The sequence below is a fragment of the Lepisma saccharinum genome, chromosome 23 (genome assembly GCF_977018435.1).
Source record: "Lepisma saccharinum chromosome 23, izLepSacc3.1, whole genome shotgun sequence".
Classification (NCBI taxonomy): domain Eukaryota; kingdom Metazoa; phylum Arthropoda; class Insecta; order Zygentoma; family Lepismatidae; genus Lepisma; species Lepisma saccharinum.
The window spans coordinates 42,874,252-42,895,210 of NC_139251.1; the positions used below are offsets into that span (position 1 = coordinate 42,874,252).

At 36.5% G+C, this 20,959-nt stretch overlaps 1 protein-coding gene across 1 annotated transcript in view; it reads right to left on the reverse strand.

Moving 5' to 3' along the window:
• Positions 1 to 620: 620 nt before the first annotated feature.
• Positions 621 to 20,959, reverse strand: part of LOC146005478 (hemicentin-1-like) — a 47,305-nt gene continuing 26,966 nt past the window's right edge. The window contains exons 3-11 of the mRNA XM_083144723.1: positions 18,102 to 18,224; positions 10,830 to 11,226; positions 7,716 to 7,900; positions 5,987 to 6,059; positions 5,028 to 5,172; positions 3,573 to 3,694; positions 2,285 to 2,425; positions 1,430 to 1,531; positions 621 to 802 (exon numbers count right to left, since the gene is read on the reverse strand). Coding sequence (XP_083000849.1) covers positions 621 to 802; positions 1,430 to 1,531; positions 2,285 to 2,425; positions 3,573 to 3,694; positions 5,028 to 5,172; positions 5,987 to 6,059; positions 7,716 to 7,900; positions 10,830 to 11,226; positions 18,102 to 18,224 — 1,470 coding nt within the window. The remainder of the gene's footprint in view (positions 803 to 1,429; positions 1,532 to 2,284; positions 2,426 to 3,572; positions 3,695 to 5,027; positions 5,173 to 5,986; positions 6,060 to 7,715; positions 7,901 to 10,829; positions 11,227 to 18,101; positions 18,225 to 20,959) is intronic.

A 20,959-nucleotide genomic window follows, 5' to 3' on the forward strand; every position in this document is an offset into this window, starting at 1 on the left:
TATTGATAGTTTATGTAGTTAATTATTGAAATTTCCAGATTACGAACTTAAAATATCTCTATATTAACATTTGTTACAATGTTCTACTTTTTTCTTCTTCACAAAACATTGCTGAAAAAAATATTAAAAAACGTCTGAAAATGAAAATAAAATTTAACAAATTTTTGTTCATTGAAAAGAGGAAGTTTTGTAGATTTAAGAAATATGTGGTTTAATAAAAACAAATTAAAAATATTTCTCCTATGATTTTTTGAAAAACAACCAAAAACCACAGACCAGAGGTAACAATGCTGTATTATGAGGCCAGACCCGAATGTATTAACAAGGCACATCTAACAGCTATTTCCTTTCACTTGCAGATGGCCTGCCTACAATAGGAAACATGGAAATTTTGGAGTTTGTGACCATAGCCAAATTTATTTCAAACAGTTTTATATGAGAGACACATTTCGGGTTTGTGTTGTTGCATGTCACTTGAGAATTTCACCAATCAAGCATATGCTTGTACAGTAAGTCATGCTGCTATGGGATGAAACACTGCAGTTCATTGTTTCATTTTCATGTGACATTTTTTTTTCACTTTTCACTTCAGTGTGAAATCTCCCTAAGTGTTAAGCACATTAGATACTTACTTCTATAGGTTGGCCATTTATTGTCCATGTGGCTTCTGGTGGTGGAAACCCTGTCATACTACAAGTAATTCTAATCTCCTGATTTAGTACGAAAGTGAATTCTTCTGGTGTTACAGATGCAACTGGTGGATTATTAATGCTTACATAAAACTTCTTCTCACTTCTGCCAGCTGTAGAATAGATTAGAAGCAACCTAAAATATTATAGCAGTACTATCATAGGTATTTCAAATAATGCAAATGTTTAGTACATGATTTTCATTTTACAGTTAGACTGTAAACAAGTTATGTTCTACAAAAAAAAATTAAAATAGTATATTATTATACTATTTTTCACTGTGATATCAATATTAGCATACATTTTCATAAACTTTTACAGTAGAACTTCCATTTCATGTGCTATGAAGCCACATATCCCAGTTTCAAATACTGGTCACGTATGGTTGCATCACTGTGTATGCCCTATCATCCATTTCATCATTCATCCTCATCATGGTGATTAATGTAAGACACAGAAAAGTGGCATAAAATAACTAAAAATAGCTATTCATGTGGCTTTATGAGCAGAAAGTTGCGAGTCACTCTGGTTCATCTGTCAGCAAGTCATTGGAGTGGCACCTGCACAGTACTAGAATCTGATGGGAGAAAATCCAACACCCTATTACACATACATGCTCTCCCCATGGTCATCAGAATATATGAAACAATCATGATACCCCTACCACACATTTGAGCTTTCCATGTAATACAACCATGAAAAATAGATATTTAAAATCTATTTGCAAATTACAAACTTACCTTCATTTTTAGCAATGCATATGTACCATCCTTCATCAGCTTCCAGTAATGGCTGTATTAATAAGTTATCATCTTCCTGGATATATCTTTGATCTTCTGACACTTGAAAAATAAGTAAAATACTATTATTTACACAATTTAAATGTAAACATTTTGACCTTTATATTAAATTTATTAAATAATTTCAGTGCAATTAATTTATTAAAACAGTAAGACTAGCATCTGCGTAGAGAATAGTGATTGTTATCAGAATACTTAATATCTGAACAGATACAAATTGGAATTGAATTATAAATTCTCAATCACTTTTTTAAAAGGGATGAAACATGAATAAATTTTGAAAGACTATGTTCGCTTCTCAATTCAAGCAAATGTATTCTTAACATTCAAAATCATGTAAAAGTAGAAAATGTGTTTTCTCTACGTATGTTTTATTTTCTTAGTTGCTGACTTGGTGGCTGAGTGCATTAAGTAGTTGACTTTCAGTCTCCCCTCTGAAGTTCTTGAGTTTTGGTGTTTTTGTGTGCCCTTTTCTCAATTCAATCCAACCCAGCTGGAATTTTCTATTGGTTCCAATCGAAATTTCAATTGGTTCAATTGGAATGAATCAGATGCCTAATACAGCTATCGGAATGTATTGGTTTCAATCAGAATCTCAACTGAAACCAATTGGAAAATAAGACAAATTCCAATTGGTGAATTTTCCAATTGTACGTTTGTATATATTGTAGAATCAAGATGTTATAAATTCATTTATTTATTATTGAAAATCAACAACATTACACTTATTCCAAAAACATGCGTTCTTTTTGCGCCACCTTGTATAAATAGTAAGAAGATGCTCATGCAACTTACACAACACTGCTCTTCCTGACAGTAGACGAATCCATGTCACATTGTATGGTAAATCACTATGTACTTGACACCGTAAGACAGCAGGTCTCTTTGGTTGAAATGTATAATTTCCATGGTGCTCAATTATCATTGGAGGTTCACCTGCAATTAACAGTGACATGAATGAATTCAGTTAAGAAATATTATTGCAAATATTATGCAAATTAACAGAGAAATTTTGGCATTACAAAATGCATTGATTCAAGAGCAAGTTCTCTGCATAAGATGTGGAAGAAATGTAGAAAAATTGTTGTGGTTGAAGGTAATTTGGGATTTACAGTTGATGTGAAGATATGAAAATTAAAATTCTCCCTGACCAGTTTTGCTTTAAACAAACGTCATAACTAAACTGCACACTATTTAGAAAAAAATTGTACAAAATGCATTTAGATCATGTTTTTTGTAAAGTAAATATCTGATACACTATTTCTTTTCACAAGATAAAACTTATTGCAGTCATCTGGATACAAGTTCCTACATTAATTAAGGAGCAGAATGAGACAATCAGGTTCTTGAACAGTTGTAATTTTTTATTGAATTGATTGAATACGAGTTATGAATATTTGCATATTGTAGGGTATATTGAAAATGTATTAGTTATCAACAAATATCGTTCATCCTTAATATGTATACTTCAAATCAGTAGATATTTCAGCAAAAAAATGCAGGTTTGACCAGAATTCGAACCTGGGTCTCTGGCATACCATGTAATTTCTTCACCACTGAGCTACCGAATCAGCCTGACCTTGCCTGATTTTTTGCTGTCCGAGTCTTACCTTGTGGAATTGTCTCTGCTAGTGCTACCACAATGGGATCTGTTGCCTTTGAAACACTATAGACGTAGACTTTGCCTGGTTCCTTCCAGCGTAGAGATGTCAATTCATTAAATTAGGCTCACACAGGAGATGTACTATGTAGATCAGGCGAGGCCAGGCTGTTTCGGTAGCTTAGTGGTAGAGCAATGGCACGGTATGCCAAAGACCTGGGTTCAAGTCCTGATCGAGCCTGCATTTTTCGCTGAAATATCTACATAGTACATTTCCTGTGTGTGCCTAATTTAATAAATTCAAATCGGTAGTTCATTGCAAATTTTGTGATATATATTCCATCATATCCCCTGTGGGAGTACTACTGCTTCCTATGTCCATGGAGAATTATCTTCATGCAGTACTAATAGCAGAATCTCTATTACATGGACAGATTACAAATGTGGATTTTTAAGGTATTTACAATTCAGATATACTCTTACCTGTAACTATGAGGAATGTTCCTTCTGATTGACTTCCAGCAATATTTGTGGCAACACATCTGTAAACAGTTTCATCCTCTTTGGTTAACTCTTGTAGATGTAGGAAGACTTCTGAAGTTTGCCTACAGAGGATCAAGGCACAAAAGTTATAAATTTGCTGTATTTATCATACATATAATCAATGTAGGATCTATTGGGGTAAATCTTACAACTTCAGGTTAGTGCAGTGACCTGCATAAATGTTCTAACACAATTAACAACTTCATTTTTATTTTACTGTACACCACCCTGACGGTGTAGTGGTAGCGTTGTTGCCTGTAATCAAGGGATCCCAGGTTCGATACTCGACAGAAGCACATAGTGATTCAGATCCCACTTTAAACTGTAGCTCCAGTCCCAATTAGCCTATCTGTGCATAAAGTGGACTTAAAACAGCAATTGAATCAATTATTTTACAGTATTTTTTAAACTTTTAGCCTGCCACAACCAATTTCTCAGATTTTCCTTTCTTACTACTGACGTGCCCATGTACTACATTATGATGTCATATTACAACAATAAATGGCTTGAATTTGTGTTCTAAAGTGAAAATCACTGCACAGATTTAAAGAGGAAGTACCATTCCAGCTATAAGTAGACCCAACAAAGAATGAAGGTCCATGACATCATCTTTTAAAATAACTTTTCTTCATGCAAATTTAGGGTAATTACTGTAAGCTTGTGTGTTCATCATCATAAGCTTTGAGAACATTTTTAGCAATTTACGTTTATCCTAAGGTAATTCAAACACAGGGTAGGGGTAATTGGAACAAAATACCTACAATTTTGATATGTCATAGTGGTAAATCTGTCACCTTGTAATCAAGGGGTCCTGAGTTTGATACCCAGTGGAGGTTTGGATCTCCTTTAAATTGTGGATCCAATCTGATTAGCTATCTGAGCTTAAGGTGGACTTAAATCAAACTTTGGCAAACACACTTTTTGATTCTGTTGGAATGGGATGATCTACTGTGTGAGGATGGAGGAAAATATTTTAAATAAATTTTCAGATTATTAATAGTGGGAACTTATTAATATTAGTGAAAATTCCCTATAAGCATGCTTTTTAATAAAGGTAAAGGTAAAGTGCTCCCCTGTGCTTAGCACCATGCCATGAAGGCGTATAGATGGTGTGGGGGTAACGCCCCACACTTTCTTGATCCAGTCATGAGTGGGGGTGATGTGATCAGCATCACACCCCTGACTGCCTTTACCCCCCAGGGTTTCCCCCCCGGTACCCATGTCATTTGACGCTGGGTGGGCGCTGGGGCCGCTTCCAATGTTAGAAAAGTTCCCGGATTTGAACCGGCCAGGGATCGAACCCGGGACCCGGGACGTGTTACCGACTGAGCCACCGCGGCCACTTTTTAATAAACGGTGATTAAATTAATACTGGCTTTTGAATTGCATACTCACTGAAATTCTTCTGGTGAACTTATTGGATTTTCATTTTTATACCATGTTACGCTAAATGGTACAAGAGATTCAACACTGCATTTCAAGGTGGTAGGTTTCTTCACCCATCCTGTTACAGAAGGTCTCATTGATACAAAAGGTAATTCTGAAAAAAGAATAAAAGTGGGCGATTGTATTTGACTGAACATCTACTAACTCTCTGATTAAGTAATGTTTTCATTTCAAGTTTGCAGCTAAACATCATATAAAAATTTGGACACAATCAAAAAGTAAGATTAGTTGAAAATTGAATTATATGCATTAATAGTACTTAAAATATAACATGATTTATTAAAACAAATTCTAACAAAATAGTGTGATCAATTACATATATCTTCACAAAGAGTAAATAACTAACTTTTCACTCATCTGATCACAATACTTAATGCTTGTGATATAATTTCATGGGGTTCAGATGTACCTCATTTTCTACTAATACATATTTTCTATATTAGCTTATTTACGTGCAGATGGCACAGGTTCAATTTTCATGTTGGTGTACATTATTCTAATATTGTTCCATAAACTGAATTTTAAACATAAAATGCACATGTTACTTTCATTACAAATTGAACTAGACTTGATCTTGTTACCTAAATGCATGCCTAACTAATTAGCGTACTCTGATATTCTTATCGCTATCTTTAATTGTTGTGTTTTAGTTGTTCACATTTTGACCGAAAGTAACATTTTATCAGATAAAGTCAAAGTCACATTTTTGATCTTATATGACAAATATTTGATAATTCTCTTCCATTACAATTCAAAGCACAAGGATTAATTTATTTCTCTGCAATGATAATCAGTATAATTTCACATTTGATAAACCTAAGTGTTTATACTACAAGAATAAATCAAACTAATTGTGAATGGCCAACTATAATAAAACAAATACATCATGTAATTTAAAATATACGAACCTGGCCACTGTGCGCTGATGGCAGTTGGGGTTATCCTCTTCAATGGGAGTCCATCTTTGTCAAAACCAATCATCTGGAATAAAATATTACTAAAATGATTTCACCAGCTAAAATATTTTCTAACTCACTAAGAAATCAATTGTTAATAGTAGAAAGTTTTCTTAATTATAGAAAGGCTTCAGTACATACAGTTGTAAAAACTTACAGAAAGCATCTTCTCAGCTAGTACTCCCAAGGTTCAAGCAAATATCCCCCCCCCCCAACCCAACAATTTCCATTTCCAGCACTGTCCATAAGGAGCCATGTAAAATTCTAGCTTCTTCTGTTCAACATCAAGATATTCAGATACACAATATGCACACTTGGTGAAGGAAACTGAAACCCTCATTTTAAAGGGAACAAAAAAAAAGGTTAAAGTCAAAGGAAGAATATTGGAAAGGAAAAAAAATAATAGGGGAAGCAGTATATGCAGGTGATGAAAACAAAAGAGAGAAAGTGTTGTAACATTTGAGTAGCACTACAGTATTCTTCTGTCATAAGAGATAAAGGTTCAATCAATTCATGAAATTTAATGCTTGCAAGTATTCATGGCTCAGCTTCCTGTCTCCCTGTTTAGAGGATAATTAATATTTCAGTGCTTCTGGTACAGGATTTCAAACGGTCAACCAAAATTCCTGTGCTAACATTTTGAAACAGTTCTGAAATATATCTGCATCCTTGTTTATCCAGAATTTTCCATCTGGAGTGCAAGCTCATATTTAGGGCACGTAAATGCAAATTTAGAGGTAAACTTACCATGAACTGAATGTTTGTGCAAAACTTTAGGGAGCTTCAGGAAATTTTGAGATGTGTGTGGATAAATCACTGCTCAGAGTTGAGTTAAATTTGTAACTTGCCATTATTTATTTGCAGTTTGCATTGTTTACCCATATTTAAATAATGTTATTTAACCCCTTCCCTTCAGCGACCTTGAAGGGAAGTGCATCCAAAAAGAAATCATCTATATATAGATGCAACCGCAAATTCACTTCATCGTAAATAATTCTGCAAAATGAAGCTAAGGTAAACATCCATATATATATAGACTGCTGCAAATAAACATTCCATACTAGTTAAGGTAAAAAGTAAAGTTCCCCCTGCATAAAGCACCATACCATGAAGGCACATCTAGGGTATTTGGGGGTAAGGCCCCACAACATATTCTCAATCTTGGCTAAATTGGAGGTGATGTTATCAACACCATGCTCCAGCTGCTTTTACCCTCCACAGTTGTCCCCAGGTACCCATTTATTTGAGGCTGGGTGAGCCCCAGAGCTGCTTTATGCATGGACAAGGCAGGTAAAAATCCGACCTTAGAACACCAACTCCAAGAATCAAATCCAGGTCTCCCGAATGACAGTCAAACACCCTACCAACTAGACCACCATGGCTCCAAGTCCATATTGCAAAAAAAAAAAAAATTCTCAGGAACCAACAAAGCATCCACAATGGATTGTTTGATTGCCAATAGCCCACATAGACTACTTAAAGCACACAAAAAATTGTGTCTATAAAAATGATGCCGCAAATCAAGAACCATTAATTTTGAAATTTTGAATTTGAAGAAAATTTGTGTGGCCAATTTTTCAAACATAGTGTGTGGTGATTTATGAAAACAATATTTGGTGAATGAAGTATCAATATTTGCTGTTTCTTTTCTTTTTATATGCCTTATAATAATACTCCTTACCCTAAGGTAAAAGAAATCTCCTGGTGGAATAAACATTTCTCCTCTGTACATTCCCACTCTATGTGAAACAGGATGCAACACCACTTCCTGAATGAGATTTCCATGCAATCCTATAACTTCCAGCAGAGTCAGGTTTCCAAGTTCTTCAACATCAGTGGGATGGACAAGGATATAATTTGGAGCACCTGCTCAAACATAAAAATTTGTTTTGTGAGAACTTAAAACTGTTCCTTTATTCACATCTTAAAATATAAGACATTTTCTAAGATCTGCGTAATAATTGTAACATTTGTTCCGCAACACTCCACCCTTACCGGGCCACTTCTGGCAGGAAAAACCCAAAGAAACAACTAAATAGGCTCGTTAGTCCTCGGTTCCCATCCCGTTCCTCACCAGAGTGCTCGGAACCAAAGAATCAATCACAGGCAAGAACTTACTGGATTAATATTGCAGGGTGATTGCTGAAAACTTGCAGAAATGGGCTTTATACATTTATTTACAATTCAACAAAACACAAAACAAGGCTCGGATTCTTCCATTAATTCTCTAATTTACATTTCTCTAATTTGAGCCCCATGGCAGAACTGCAGTGTGGAAGCTAGCTAGCATCGGCAGAACCTCCTTGGGATGCTCTTTCTCATGGGAGGCCACTGGAGACCGAAGATCACTCTCCCTTCTGCTATCCATTTCACACACACTGTCCTGTCCCCTGTCAAAGAGGCCATATTTATACTTCCTCCCTCGTCACATGGGGGGAGGGCTGAAAGTTCAAATCTTATTGGCTCTTTTAAATTACACAGAACCATGGAAGAAACCCAAGCATACAGAATTATACACAAAACACAAAAAAGAATCAAAAACAAATACTGTTTGTAACACATTTACTCTGCAGAATTCCTCAATGTTAACTTAATTTCCTATAAATTGTGAATCTTCTTTTTATAGATTTATTTAAAGGAAAGCTATCTGGCTCCAGGGCACCTCTCTGTGATGTTTTCCAACCCATAACATTAAACATAACATTAAACAATATTATTCTTATGAGGGGATGAATTCATATGCACCAAAATGACAAAAGGACAAAATAAGCACTTAAAAATTCCAAACTATGTATTTAGTGTGCGCTATTTTTTTCAAAATTTCTGAAATACTTTTCAAAACAAATATTAAAAATAACGAAACAAAATTTAACAAGTGTTTCATGATTATACTGGCTAGGCAATTGTTTAGTGGTGGTTGTCATATACTATAGGTCAAAATATAAAATAAAATATGCTTAGTATGTATGAATTTTTGTGAAGAAAACTGTATTTGTGAAAAAAATCACCTAAGTTATAACTTTATGATGCTAAAGTACTTGATAAAATTTAGAAATTCTTACTTAGTAACATATGGTTCTTTTCTTTCAAATGTTATTAATTCATAAAGAGAACAATGATGCATTGTGGAATGCCATAATGACCAAGACACTAATGAGTACTGGAAAAATTACTCACCACAAAATAAAATCAGAAATATATCAAGTATCAATGAAAATTTTTGTATCTTAATTAATTGATTTACTGCTTCTATATACTAATAATAATAATGACAAGAATGGTGATTTGATGAATGGACACTCACAAAAGGTACACCCTTGTCAAAGCCACCCTGCTGGAAATTTCTACTGTTTTCAAATGTCTTCTACTGTGTACTGTGAAATGTACTGAAATCCTATTGTAGATCTACTGTACAGCTATTGTACTCTACAGTAGGACTACTGTACTGTGCAGTAAGGCTACTGTACTGAAAAAAAACAATGTAAATAATAATGCATAATACTTGCTACAATATATTATAAAGTCATTTATTGACTCCAAGAATAGACAAATTAATACTTGACACCATATTTTCAGTGATTTTGAAGTGAATTGGAAAAACAGTACATGAACTGAATTTCTACTGTTTTTTTTCTAATAAATACTACTGAAGTCAGATTTATCGTCATCGTCTTCTTTGTTTCGCACACACCACCAATTAGTGATTTCCTGCCAGAGGTCCTAGTTGGTAGCAGTTCATTTTTCTCAAAGAACACCTACACTTTAGTAACACTCTTCATTTTCTGATACCATGTCTCTAAAGGCTAAACAAGTTTGTGTTTTGTTATGTGAAAGTTTGTTTACAATTCAAGTCTGTGTTTGTTTACGTTATGATTTTGTATTTCTGTGCAAAGCTGTACAAGATCCACATGATGTCAGTCTGTGGTTCATAAAGTAGAGTTGAAAGGGACATCGGAACGTCAGATATATCTTAATGAATAAGTTACTACAATTCTTTCTTAAGAAATAACTCAACTTTAAAGCAGCTAGCAGTTTGAATACCTGATCATATCAGTTGATTTTTTTTTCAACATGGAATTTCCATGGCTATTATTATATCTGTCTAATGCAATTGCAGAAAGGATCCATTCTTTGATCAGCGTAGTCAACAGTGTTTGCTTGTTTTGATTTTTCAAGCATTGAAGGTCAGGTCTTCATTTAAACTAATTTTTTGCTGTTTTTGTGTGAATATAGGAAGAACAATATGTCAACTTATGTATAAAAGAGTATGTTTTTCAATTTTCTAGAAGTGTGTTAACCACAATGAAGATACACACTTAAAAATGTGTTCACTTTACTTGATTTCTTTGTTGTGTGAACGCATTCCTAAGTAGCAAGTTCCACATGCTTTACCACACATTCATTTTAGTTGTTTATACGATTTTTCCATTGCATTTTCAGTTGTATAGATAAGAAAATTTTCATTACTGACAAGAGTACTGTTTTCAGACAGCAATATACTGAATACAATGAAATATGTTGTACAATTATATTACTGAAAACGTTAAGAGTACAGTTCAACTACTTAAGATAGAAAAACCAGTTGGACTACCAAAAACAGTAGAAAACATTAGCAGTACAGTTCAGCTACTGACAAAAAATAGATGTTTCAAAACACCGATTGGTGTACTGAAAACAGTAGACAGAATTTTCAGTAGGGCAGAACTCAAACCTGAAATCTTCAGTGCTGAAACTGTGAATTAATCACTCACCATACACTGTGAACACAATTTTAAATGAAAATATTCTTACATACCTTTTAGTGGCCTGTGAGAAGTTTCTTTCAAGTGGTCTGTTAATTTTGCGGAAAACCCATAGATGAAGTCGATAGCACTGAGACCAGTTGAGCGCACAGTATGCTCTGAATCACTGCCAACGTGAAGACTCCATTTACCAGCTTCCGGTTCCTGGACGTTAACAATTCGAACATTCTCTAAAGTGAGAAGCGGGTTCAATTGGGGAGGTCCCAAAACGGGTTCTCCTTCCGGATTAGCAACGTTAATCCTTGGATTTGCTCCTGAAACTGACACTGTGAATTCTCTCAACGATTCATCTACATATATTTCATGTTTTTCTTCTGAGGCCCTGTCCTTGTTCACTGCCAGGAGATTCACTTTTCTTGCTTGTAGCGACACTCGCACAAAGCTCAAAACCTGTCCGAACAAAATATTGAGTTAAATTGCTGGAAAAAAAGATTAAAAAATACTAAATTTATTTATTTTAGGGCTATTACTAGGGGTGTGCAGGACAGACTTTTTTTGGTCGGGATGGAACAATTTTTAAATCCCGACCTTTGGGTTAGGAAAAATTCTCAATTTCCTGAGAAAGTCGGGACATTTTTGGGACAGGAATTGTGAGAAATTTCCCGATGGTCTGAAAATCTCGAATTCTACAATATCTTGGTGACAAATTGGAGTGAATAAATTTTTTACGGTCATTAGTTGAAATGTGTATCAATAGATGGTGCAGAAAGACATATCTCGAGTAGCAGCATTGTGCAAGTCCAAACCTGTTTTCGCTACGCTTGATAATAAACAGGCTGTTTGAATCGCAAGCTACGTGATAAAGGGGAAAAAATCTGTGCCGTGGCCTGAAATGGCAAATAATTGGTATGTACAGATGCAATAGGTCTCATAGAGAAATTGCAATCGCATTGAATGTGAGTAAAACCTGTGTGGCGAACACAATAAACAAATTCAAGCAGCAAGGTACAGTGGTTGATAAACCACTCTGCGCCCACCCCAGGGTAACATCTGTACGCGAGGACCAGATTATCGCGAGACTTGCCACACGTCAGAAGCAACAATGGCTTGGATTCAAGCGAGGGAAATCCCATTGTTGCCTTGGCCAGCACAAAGTCCGGACCTGAATCCTATAGAGAATCTATGGAATACCATTGGTCTTCGTGTAGCCAGATTCCAGCCAAAGAATGTCCAGGAACTTCGTGAACAGATCTCCGAAGTATGAAATGAGATTACGCCCCAAGAATGCCAGAAAGTGGTCTGCAGATTTAATAATTTTACAAATTGTACCTTTAGTTGCATCTATTAGTTATAAGTGCATTAATATGCCCTTACACTTTCTTAATCTTGATGTACCTTTCAATAACATATAATAATTCCAATTCGGTATTAAAGTGTTTATTTCATGAAAAGCACTCGCATATGTACTTTTTCTGTTTGTCTGAAAAACACCTGACAAGGTGGTCTTAAACTTTTGGTAGGGACTGTAGTAATATTTTTAAAAACTCAAAGCATCAAAATGTTGATTAAAGTTTGCTTTGTGAAAATATAATGAAATTGTTTTAATAAACCCATATATTTCACAGTTTTCTGAAAGACTGAGGGAGGTTATAAATTCATGTCTCAGAAGTGTCACACCCATCACAAATACAAAAAATGTATTTTCTGTAGCTGAGAATGAGATGGGGGAGGAATATTCTGCAATTAAATGCCTTCCATCAAGGAAAATGAAATTACATGAATTGATATTATTACAGATTTGAAGGTGCGGAGAAAATAATTTAAAAATGAGTGTAAATTTGTCTAAATGTCGCACCTGTCACAATGGAATTTCCCATATACAGGGTGAACTATAGGGACAAACTTCAGGAAGTGATTCCTGACATGTAAAGGAACAAAAAAGTTCATATATATCAACATACATCCGGAAATGGACGGTGAGCCTGCAATAAAGCAATAAGTACCAGTACACATTACATGGCATAACTTTCATTCATGTTACAACAGGTGTTCAAAATGGCCTCCACGGGATGCAATGCAAGCGTCCACACGTTGCATCATGGATTGCCTCACTTGTTCGAATGTTCCAACCTGTACCCAAATAGCGTCACAGGCTACACGGAATGCTCTTCAAGGGTCTGCACATCAGGAACTGTCTCAGCATGCACTACACTTTTCAGATGGCCCCACAAGGAAAAATCAAGGGGGTTAAACTGTCCGGTGATTGAGCGGGCCATGCCACAAGGCCTCCTCGCCCGATCCATCTTCTGGGGAAGATGTTGTTGAGATGTTGGCGAAGAATAATGTGAAAGTGGGCTGGCGATCCACCATGCATCTGCCACATTACCTGTTGTATTGTCAAAGGCACATTCTGAAGCAAAAGAGGCAGTGTTCTGCAGGAATTCCAGATACATCTGTCTGTTAAGGCATTGTGGTAGAAAAAATGGTCCAAGTAGGTGGTCGCCAATAATCCCTGCCCAAACATTGAAGCTCAACCATTGCTGATGAATGATGAGACGATTCAACCATTCCTCGAGAATTGGCTGTAGCCCACAGATGACGATTGTGTAGGTTGACAGTGACACCTCTACCAAAGTTCGCTTCATTGGTGAAGAGGACTGATGACCGAAAACCCAATATGGTGGTCAGGCGCGTGCCCAGGATTTTCGTAAGGGGGGGGTTATGAATCCAATACATTTTCCAGTTCACAGGTCAAATTTCTTGTAATAAATTAGATAATTAATATACTTGGATTTTACCCCAATGAACGCAATCAATGTATTTGCTATGGATGCTTCATGTTTTTATTGCATCATATAAAAGCACCTCCTTGAATATTTCCAAATTATTAATATTTTATATTTAATTGCTCAAATATAATTTTTAAACAAAAAATATGTACGCTCAACATTGTAACAACACTAAAGAGATTAAGACTACTTGATGTCTTAAAGACAGTAATAAATAAGGTACCACAGTTCAACAATTTAAATTCTGAAATTTAGGCATCGAGGTTTCTGTGCGAGTTCTGACAATATGTCGTCACAAGTAACTTTTATATCCCGGTGAATGTTCAGAGCAGCTAACCCATTTAATCTTTCTTCGCAAATGGTATTTCGAAGATAGGTCTTCAACCGCCTCAAAGTTGGGAATGATTTATCATTTGATGTTGTTGTTACCGGGATTGTACATAATATGCGCAAATGTGTGTTTACCCAGGGAAATATTACTTCACTGCATATATCAATTGCTTCAAGAGCATTTACTGGACGTCATTGCATTGCTGCCAGATGACGATACCACAGTTTCATTTCAGTGTGAGCGTCGTCGCCTTGTAATCAAGTTGTTCCGGGTTCAATACCCGGTGGAGGCTAATAGTGGTTCGGATCTCACTTTAAACTTTAGGCCCAGTCCAGATTGGCCTTACTGTGGATTTAAAACATCAATTCAATCAACATTGTACTTGTTGTGGAGATGATTTTGCTAAATATTGTGTACATTTTTGGCATTGTATTATTATATTATTGGTGAAAACATTTGTTTGACAGTCGACAAACAAATACGAACCCCTTCAGAAATTAACATTTTCTACTACAGTGTCATTAATGTGTCATATTCATTTTCATATTAGGTCTATGGAGAGGAATTTTGTATAATGTTAACGTTATGGAACTGCGAAACCAACTGTTGAAGGGGCCACTCCCCCCTTCCCCTCCGAAGCCCAGTACCGCACCACAGGATCTGTCACTGAGCCCGACAAAATCTTGCCACACAGTGCTCGAAATAGAAATTCGTAGCCGAAAAGGGAGGGGATATTTGATCGATTTTGGAGATACGAGGGGGTACATCCTTGTATGGATCAACATGGAGACAATACAGTAGGTGGAGGATGCTCAATATGAAAATTATTCTAATTGGGGGTATGATTTGTGAAACTTTCTTAACTGGAGGCAGCATCCCCTACTTCGACCACTGATGCCAGAAAAGATGCTTTCAGAAAATGAATTTATTACTGCACACGTATATTACTTATTGTATTTGTTGCGTTTGTACAAGAGAAATATTCAGAAGATTTGTAAGGAATATTTACAGTTAATAGGATGCCTATCTAGTCTATCCCGTGTCGTAATACAAATTTTATCCCTTTCCTACAAAATAATAAAACTCTCCATGGCAACCGTGATTTTATAATGTGGTTGCATACATATACACTGTATAGTAGCACCAAGCTTTCTGGGACCTCGGAAAATACGTGCCACTGCTCCGACGCCAGGGTTTCAAATGCCTTGGTGGATCTATAAGATAGGTAATATCGTTTTTCGAGGGTTCGTGAACAAAACAAAAAGTAAATGATTGTAAAGTCCATTTTATATTCAGATACGTTAATCGGGACTGGAGTTAAAGTTTAAATCGGGATACGTACCACTGTGCAATGCACCTTCACAGGGGATCAAACCCAGGACCTCTTTGATTACATCACCATCGGTGAGGCCCCTGAAATCATTGAGGGAACTTGTTCATCTTCATGTTCTCTCGCCCTGCCGAAGTTTATTGGTGAAATAGGGTGACATCCTACACACGTCTTCCAGACATACACACGCGGGCACCCCCCCCCCTCCCCTGCACACACACGATTGTATGCTTACAGCCCATGCTGTGGCCTCCCAGAAAAACAATTCTAAATCCGCCTATGGATATATCTGCTATCAAATAATGAACGTCACTTACCTCGACAGTTTCTTGACATAATTTTGCAACAAGGTTTGCAATATCTTCTGTTATGCCTTCTTGTTGAATATCAAGAGTCTGAAAGTTCGCACGTTTCACTCTCGCAATTCGGATGGAATTCCTCTGAACTTAAATCGACCATTTCTATTTGTGGAAGGTGAAGCTTCAACTTCCATTTTTTGTTTCTTTTGGAAATAATCTAATACGTATTTCTCCTCTTTTCTCTATCCATCTTTAGTTCCACGTCAAAAATCTATTACACACGCAGAAACGTAACACACAACACGACCACTTCGACTTGCTACCTTGCAGACTGCAACTCGCTACAACCCCAGTGAACACCAGAACTTGGGACAAAGATACCGGGCGGTCGATTGTCTGAACCATGCATCCAGCTTGGTCCAGCTCAAATTACGTCACCAGTGTTGACAGCAACCAGTAGTGTCAGTGTCAGTAGTGTTGGCAACTGCTAAATTATTTACGCACAAATTCAAGTGAGATCTTTCACACATGTTACAAGAAAATTCAATAAACTGAAGGCTGGAAATTGGTTGAGAAAAAAATATCTAATTTGTAAAGAGCACAAGAGTAAAACGTATAATATTTTGGCATATTAATTGCTTTTATTTTGTTTATGAACTGACTGCGCCAGTTGGGCTATATAACGCATCCTTCACCCCTCCCTTCCTCCCGGCATACTATTGTACAAAACATCGCTTGCCTCCTTCGTAAAACTATGCTTCGCTACTGCCTGCAACAATTATTATTATTATTATTATAATTATTGATATTTTGAAATAAATATGCATCCAGGTGCGAAATAAGATTTCGACTTACTTTGCCTACTAATTGTAGTGATTCAAATCTCACAGAACTTTGCTCTGCTGGCATAAATTGTATAAGAAGGGGAAATAAAGAAATGGGAAGTTAGCAGCACTGTCGTAACAGGAAAGGGAGGGTCATTCTCCTAAGAGGGTCATCGTGGGTGAAAGAAAGGGGAGGAGGGATTCCTTCAGTTCGCATTCCAAGGGTTACGGCTCTTTTCTTGACCATACTGAGAAGGAAATTCTCCTTCCTTTTCAGTGACTAAGGAATGAATGAATGCTTGTGCATTGCTGTAACTCAACTCCAATATTATCAAAAGTAATTGAAGAAGCAAATACATTTCTCATTGCCAAATGTAAACATTTTACAATATTGGCGATTTATGAAATAAAATGTATTTCTGTTTTGAATTTTTTTAAATGACGAAACCAATGGGGGGGGTTTTAACCCCCACCAACCCCCCCCTGGGCACGCCACTGATGGTGGTGGCTCTTTGCAAAAACCAGCGGCAAAACCGTTCCCTTGGAGGAAAATCTGCTGGCGATAATCCCTGCACACGTTGCAGGTGATAGGGATAGTAGCGGTTTTCATGTAGGATACACAACACTGTATCTTGGCTTACACCATGCTGGCGGGCCACTTGCCTGGAGCTTGTACTGGGGTTGTTCTCAATATCGTGTAGCACATGTTCCTCCAGATCTGGTGTATGCACATGCAGCGGCCGCCATCCATGTTCGCCAGTATGAGAGGCCCCAGTGGTGCTGTCTGTCCGGGTATGTGGCTCGATAAATCCATGCAGCCTGTCGACTATTTCCATCTACTTGACCTTATACTAAAAAAATCTCGGCTTGTTCCTGGTATGAATAACGGACCATGGTTCTTTGACATAGCTCTAATCACACAATCTACAACACAAATTAGCACACTGTGAGTGTTGTTATGAGAGGATGATGTTGTTCTTCAGTGTCATCTACCTTGGCAAATATGCATTTCCGGACATATGTTAATATGAACTTTTTTGTTCCTTTTCCTGTCAGGAATCACCTCCTGAAGTTTGTCCGTATAGTTTCTGTTCGCCCTGTATAGTATTAATTAGTATTAGTGCTGAAAATAGCTGAGGCTTTGATACAAAACTGTTACACATAATAATGTAGAAATGAGTTTTATGAACTTTAGTTTGTATTTAAAATTGTTCCTTCTATAGTATAATTTTTCCATATTACATAAAAATATAAATAACATATAATATAGAATACTGTGGAAGGAACAATTTTAGACATACATCAAAGTTTCATTAAATGCAAAGAATGAAATGGGGAATAATTGGATCATCACAGAATATGTGCAAGTACCATATTGTCTATTACCATTCATGTAATTATATATTTGAATAGGTTTTCCCAGATAACAGTATAAATTAGATATGTTAACTATGAAGAATTCAGGAGATCCAAACATGGTGATGGGAAATTTTCTTGGTAATACTTAGGTATCCTTCTCTACAGCGGTAAAACATTATCTGGCCCAATGATATGCCTGGAGGGTCCAATTTACCAAAAAAGAAGAATGTTCAATCCAGGAAAAGATGGCAATTTTGGGCTGATTGCTGAGAAGACAAAACAGGCACACCCACCCCTCCTCTCCTTTTCTTTGGAGTCATATTCTGTGTGCACCACATAATTAGTTGTATAAAATATAAAATAAACCAAATTAGGTGGTTTAATGAGACTCACCTCATCAACATCTGTCTTATTGAGATGAAATACTTGTCCTGAGCTTGTAGCAGCAATTGTCTTGAATGCTTGATATCCTAAATGGTCATTATCTTTGCAGTCTCCAGTCAAAACAAACACAACCTAGGATGCATAAATATACATTAATATATATTAGAGATGGAACAGATTATCTGATACTTTAGAAGTGTCACCCAATATGACCACAGTTGTACAGTGGTACAACTTTATTGATCCAACACATATGTTATAAATATACACTAATTTAGTGCAAAATGTTATCAAAAATGTTATAATTTTGTTAAATATTCTTTTGGTTGAGCAGATACCACTCTGAACTATACTTGAAAATTGTAACAATTCAAATAGTTCAGATTGTTTACAAATTTTCCATTGGAAATATACCATATCCATCTACCAGGGATTCATCTACCAGGGTTTGCTTTAAAATATTCATAATTTCACATGAGATAACCACTTAATCACAAGTTCATTTCTCCTCAACAATGTCAACAACATTCAAGAAAGTGTCATGTGGCATTTTCACAAGATACTTGGACTGGTACCACCAGTAAATTCAAACTGGTACCACTGGCACCACATTTTCAAGGAGTATATTTGGGAAGACTAGAAGGGATAGAATAAGGAATGAGGAGATCTGACAGACAGTGGGGGTGGTGAAGCTTCAGGACAGGATAGATCAGGCACAGATGAGATGGTTCAAACACATGAAGAGGATGGATGCAGAAAGACTACCAGTAAGAGATTACAATGCACAAGGAGTGGGAATAAAGCCAAGGGGGAGACCAAGATGTCTGGGGAAAGAGCAGCCAGTGCAGAGTGTAAGGAGAAGAGAACAAGATTGGAACACTGTGGAAAGAGAGGACTGGTGGAAGACCAGGGGAAAATGGAGAGGCTTGACTTTTATGCTGACTTAACCAGAGGCAGGAAGGAAGGATGATGATGATGGTACCACAATTGGTATGAGTATCATCTCAGCCCTAATACAAACATATAATTCTTATGCTCTGTTTTTGTAAAGTAAGTATCTAAATATTATGTTTCATTTTTCAAAATAACACCCAATGTAGTCACCATGTATGTTGACATTTATATAATTCTTAAAGTATGTATATTTACCATAAACTTGGATCTCCCTAGCAGAGCATGGCTAGCACCATTGGGTAGGGGCACCTAGTGTTTCAGAGCAATTGTTTGTTAATTGTACTGGGGTTAATATACTTACTTCAGCAGTTAATAAGGAATCAAGGGCATGCCAGATCTATGGGTCTACAGCCACCTCAAAATGTATGAAAAAGAAGTAACATTTTGAGAGAAACCATTGAAGGAAGTTACATATATTTTATAGGAATATGTGTATAATGGATAGTGCAAAATTAATAATTAAGATCTATACCAAAAAAATTCATGGTGTAACAGCCTTTTGAGGGCCTTCCCAGTGATTTTTATGTGGGTGATGCAAGGTCAGCGCATCAAGCCCCATCGCCTGTCTAGCTCATTTCCAGATCAAAGTCTGCTGCTAATATTGATTTGAAGTAGCTTCCAAGTTGGCCTCAGTCTACTAGGTCAACACCAAACTTTCGGACCTCTTTCAGGATATTAAACTTGAGGCCATTTGCATGGGCATAACTTGGGACTTAACTTTGGGGAAGCAGTCGAAATGTTCTTCATCCCATGAAAACAGATCCAGGATTATTTGCTAAATAACTGTTACATTTGCGAAATCATAAATATTATTATTTATTACCTAGCTCCTCAGGTCTTAGGATGTAAACAAAAGTATCCTTAACTCGTAAATTTTAACAAACCTGAAAATTAGGGGGACGCAAGTGCTGCCTTGCCCCTGCCAAGTTACGCCTATAGCCATTTGTACCAAAGACGACAATGCTAATAATTCACTTAAGCATGTAATAACTAACATATTTATTTAAAATAAAAATTTGTTTCAAATCCCTAGCGTAAAACATTGCAGTTAATAAACAAGTAATTTTTAATTATCCTATATCAGCCTGGCAGCCTCCTACTTAGCCTTTGGTACAAGCAGTCCCAGGTTTGATTCCAAGTGGAAGCTCGAAAATTTCGGCATTGACTGAGCATCGTAAGGACAATTGGGAAGCTACTTGAAAGGAAGTAACAGGCTCCAGTCATGAAAACCAGAAAACAGTAGTGATGGGACTGATCATGCATCACCCAGTGAAAAGCTGCTCTGGTATGCCCCAAACCTTAGAAGCTGTTCCACCATGTAATTTAGTTAGTTAATATTAGCCTGCCTGGTCTGTTTTGACCAAACATATAAGTTTCTTCTGGGCTTTTACTCTTACATTGTCATATATTTGATACTTTATGCACAGAAAGGCTAACTGGGACTGGACTTACACTTTAAAGTGGAATCTGAACCACTACATGCCTCGAGCAGGTATTGAACCTGGGACCTCCTGATTACAAGTTTACTAAAGGGTTCCATACCAGTGATATCATCAGACAGGGGAAAAAGATTTGTCACCCCTCAACCCTCCCAGCATACATAGAAAGCAAGGAAACTCAATGAACTTTAACCCCTATCAATATGGTATTCTGAGTATAATAAATTGACTCATACACAAATTAACATCAAGGAAATTTAGAAAACTAATTTATAATACACTTCTTCTTGAAAACCATATCATTTTCTTCTTTTTACAATATATTATGTTATAAGTTCAACTCCTCCCAAAATAGAATCCTGCCTATGATACTGAAAGGAACGTGTTTTTTCTGAGAATATGCATCATTAGAGAAGAGTTTGTGGTGCATATTTCCTCCCACCCTCCTTACTCACTGAACATGCTTAGAAATGA